General features: G+C 47.2%; 1 protein-coding gene across 1 annotated transcript; it reads left to right on the top strand.

Annotated features, from left to right (window-relative positions):
• Positions 1-791: 791 nt before the first annotated feature.
• LOC307104163 (growth-regulated protein homolog alpha-like) lies at positions 792-2,854 on the top strand. Its single transcript, XM_079778877.1, has 4 exons — positions 792-1,024; positions 1,119-1,263; positions 1,371-1,454; positions 2,171-2,854. The coding sequence occupies exons 1-4, from the start codon at positions 922-924 to the stop codon at positions 2,184-2,186; spliced, it is 348 nt and encodes a 115-aa protein (XP_079635003.1). The 5' UTR covers positions 792-921; the 3' UTR covers positions 2,187-2,854.
• The last annotated feature ends 1,255 nt before the right edge of the window (positions 2,855-4,109 follow it).

The raw sequence follows: 4,109 nt of genomic DNA, 5'->3' as shown, positions 1-4,109 counted from the left end.
TAAGCAATTATAGATGGCTGGAATCATCAGGATGCCTTTACTGTAGAAACAGAAGGAAAGACCAGCTGTGATCCCTTTGACTTTTTTTGTGAGGTTGGGCAAAACTAAAAACTGTGGACCCCCTGAGCCCGACCCAACCTTCCCTCCCCTCAGCAGCTCCAAAATAACCACCAGCTCCTAGTTCATGGATTAATCAACGCCCTCTAAGCACAAGAGGTGTACACAGGGATTACTAGATCTCTCTGGAAGTTCCAGGATTTCACAGAGAAAGGAAACTATAGGATTGGCACACTTTGTCCTAGATTAAACACTGAGTTAAACTTTTGACACTGGTCATCCCCTCACCCCTGATATAACACAACGTGTGACTTATTTGTGCTTGTAAAATACCAGATGAACAATTTTATGTATAATCTTCTGTATAATCTGAGAAGACAGAGCTATTTTAAGAGTGCCTTTATGCAAAGGAAAATAAAAGCGTCCAGCCAGAAGATAATTTATGCGTACGTAACAGGGAAAATTCAGTCGTTTCCCCCTCCACACATTCTTTTGAAATGTGGCTATTAGATTAACGTTCCCAACGGGTGCCTGTCTCCGCTAATAAGTGACATCCGCTCTTACTAAGCCGCTGGCTCCCGCTTTGGGGAATTGGGCGGAAAGAGAACCTCGCAGAGTCCGCCAAGTCCCTGGGGAGGCCAGGCGGGGCCGCACCCCAGATCCTCCTCCCTCAACCACCACCCCCCACCCCCCGCGACCTGCAGGTCCGGGAATTTCCCAAGCCCTGGGGTTGCTAGCTTTCCGCCTCGAGCATGGATAAAAGGGGTTCGCCCGCCTCGGGGAGCCACAGACCTCGCTCCACCAGCTCTGCTGCCAGCTCTCACACTCCAGGCACCGCAGCACCGATCCTCCGAGCTCAGCCCCATGGCCCGCACCGCCACCGCCGCTGCTGCACCCCGCGCTCCCCGGTTCCTCCGGGCCGCGCTCCTGCTCCTGCTCCTGGCCGCCGCCTGCCGGCAAGCTGCAGGTGAGACTCGAGCCCTGGGAGCCCAAGGAGAAGGGGGATGGCGGGTGGGCGCCCATTGGGAGCATCCCGCTAACCCAGCCTGTGGTCCCCGCAGCGGCGCCCGTGGACCCCGCAGCGGCGCCCGTGGTCACTGAACTGCGCTGCCAGTGCTTGCAGACCATGCAGGGAATTCACCCCAAGAACATCCAGAGTGTGCAGGTGACGTCCCCAGGATCTCACTGCGACCAAACAGAAGTCATGTAAGTGCTACCAGGCTCTGCTCCTTGTAACCCCTACTGTCCAGATGCCCCCACCCTGACCCTAGCCCGCCCTCCTGTCTCACGTGGGTTCTCCCTTCTGCCTGCAGAGCCACTCTCAAGAATGGACAGAAAGTTTGTCTCAACCCCGCATCCCCGCTGGTTAAGAAAATACTGAACAAGATGTTAAACAAGTGAGTTATGTGACTAGAGTCATTCGTGACAGATATTGGCATCTGCCTCCTGAAAACTCTATCAGGGAAGCCCAGGGTGTAGCTGAAGGAGTGACAAGTCATTGTTTCACAATTAGATTTGCCACCACCGTCATGAATGTGCTCTGGTGCCCTCCACTCCATCCCCTTTCAAATGCGTGTGGGTGAATGTGCCTTCCTAAAAGATTAGGTGGATTTGGCCAGTGATCTCAAATGCTTCCTGCCCATTAAGGAACAACACTGTTAATCTAGGCTGCTTTAGAACGGAAAGGTGGAACTCCCTGATTCGGGGCAACATGGGCTTCTCAATCTTAGTGGTGATGACCAGGGACTTGGCAGTGATCCTCTGCTCCAAATGTACGTCTAGGCTATTTTTACTATTCCTGTACCAGGGAGAAAGTATTTAATCTCTCTGAGTCTCAGTTATATGGGGGAAATAATAATATCTACTTCATGGGGTTTGCTATGAGGCTGACGTGATGTTATGCATGTACTTTTTTCATGTAACATTATTTCCTGGCTTTTTGAAGCTAATAATACAATTGTGGCCACAGGTCCCTTATTCCTCATTAAACAGCATCCAGTAGCCTGGCATTTCCTACCACACAGGGGTGCAGGGGTGCAGGTGGTAACCATTTGGTACAGGGCTAAGCAGTTACGTTTCTGAGTCCTAATAAGCAACCATTTTCTCATCACAGGGCCAGCGCCAACTGACCTAGGGAGAAGGAGGAAGCTGACAGGTTTATTGTTGTATCCTAAGTGGAATCGGAGTGAAAGAAGAGAAACAAAGAGCTCCCGAGGCTACCTGTGTTTCATTTGTTTGACTATTTCTTATGGGAGTTCTCCTATTTATTTACATGTGAATGTATTTATTTTTCAAAGTTCTATCTAATATTTAAAGACGTGGAAGTGTTTGGTGATTTGCTGTACTGTTACTGTAAATGGTCATTTTTATGTCAAATCAAAGCTGGTTCAGCCTGTTATTTAATTGATGATGATGCATTTTTAAATGTTCTTCACTCAACGAATATTTTCAGTTGGCTGGGTGGGTGGGAGACCACACGTTTTTCCACCCACTGTGATAAAGGCTGGAGATAAATAGTGGGGGTTTCGAGCAAATAGGCCACAGTGAAGGCAGGGGAATGTTCCGTGTACATCTGTTTTTGTACTGTTGAGAAGAATGTCAGTTGTTATTTATTGAAACAGTTTCACAGTATGTGGTCAACATTTCTGTTATTGAAGGAACTAATGTTCTAAATATCCCTTGGACATTTTATGTCTGCCTAGTAAGGCATAATGCCTTGTTCAATGCCAATTATGCATTGTTTCTCTCTATCTTGGAATAGAGAAGTTAAATGTTTATGGATGTGTTTTTACAAATAAGATGAAAATAAAGATTTTTACAGAAACTTCTTGCTTTGGTTTGTTTTAATATCGTGACGTCTTGTTCCTCCTGAATACCCAAGTGCTGTAAATTTATAATAGACTGTAGCTCACACCCCCTACACGGATGATATTGGTTGGCACCTCTCTCTCTTAGTTCCACTCCTGTTCATGAAAGCTTATTTGATACATTTTGAAAGTCCTGCAGGCCCTCACCTTAAGGCTCCCTTTTTTACATAAAAGATTCACTTTATTTTAGTATAAACAATCTGTTACTTAATCCTTGCTGTTTAAAATATTTCAAATGTTTATACATATTTTAAAAGAGCTCTCATTGAAATTAATATGTTAAATTGTTTTTCAAACAATTATACATCCGATTCCCTCTTACTGAAGCTGGAAGCTAAGTTGAAAAGTGGATTTGTAGTAGGCAGGTAGATGGTTCTGAGTAGAGCAGGAACGACGGGCCAGGTGCAGTGGGTCATCAGCATGAGAGCCCCGGGTGCCCAGCAACTGTCAATACCATAAGCCCTTGTAAGACCATTCCCGTAAGCATGAATCCCTGGGCCTGGGAAATTCTGGACTCGCTCCAGACCCAGAAAAACAGCAAAACCAGGCTAAGCAAGCCTTGGCTGACCTCAGGACCAGCTGCAATGACCAATGCCCCCAGCACTACCACCACCTCAGCACTGACCAACCAGCGGTGACCGTGACCCTGTGGAGACACACCAGGAAAGCTAATGGATATCCTATTGAGATCCTCCCCTGAGATCTCAGATAAAGGCCCTCAGGATGCAGGACCCAGAGTGGCTCTCTCTGTGGAGCACGCCCTTGCCTTTCTCCTTTCCCCACCCCTGTCTGTCTTTTCCCAGGACTGATTTCTCTCTCTCTCTCTCTCTCTCTCTCTCTCTCTCTCTCTCTCTCTCCCCATCTCTCTCCCTCTCTCTCTCTCTCCCCTCTCCCCACCCAAGCTCTAAGGGCCCTTCTTATGCTATAACTTGTTTCCTGAGCCCATTTCTTCTGTGGCGCACTTCTTTGACCTCAGTGACTTTTTAAGTAAACTTGAGTCTTGGCTCTGAATTCTTCTCTTAGCCAGAACTCAAGAACTGTGGTTGCTGAACTGTGTTAACACCTGGTGCTATTTTTCCACCACTAACAGATTCTTCCTCAAATAATTTGTGCAATGCAGGGGCAAAAATAGATTAAAGCCAGTGGTGGAGTACTTACTCTAGGTAAATCGTCTAATAGAGAAGG

Source organism: Cnephaeus nilssonii (genome assembly GCF_951640355.1).
Source record: "Cnephaeus nilssonii genome assembly, chromosome: 1".
Taxonomy (NCBI): domain Eukaryota; kingdom Metazoa; phylum Chordata; class Mammalia; order Chiroptera; family Vespertilionidae; genus Cnephaeus; species Cnephaeus nilssonii.
The sequence above is the reverse complement of the archived record's forward strand: the minus strand, read 5'-3'. Positions and strand labels throughout refer to the sequence as shown.

Bases quoted from the DNA above. Each gene is read 5' to 3' on its own strand.
- LOC307104163 (XM_079778877.1), top strand. From the start codon at position 922: ATGGCCCGCACCGCCACCGCCGCTGCTGCACCCCGCGCTCCCCGGTTC. The intron at 1,025-1,118 runs GTGAGACTCGAG...TGGTCCCCGCAG, and splicing joins CGCCTGCCGGCAAGCTGCAG to CGGCGCCCGTGGACCCCGCA. The intron at 1,264-1,370 runs GTAAGTGCTACC...TTCTGCCTGCAG, and splicing joins TGCGACCAAACAGAAGTCAT to AGCCACTCTCAAGAATGGAC.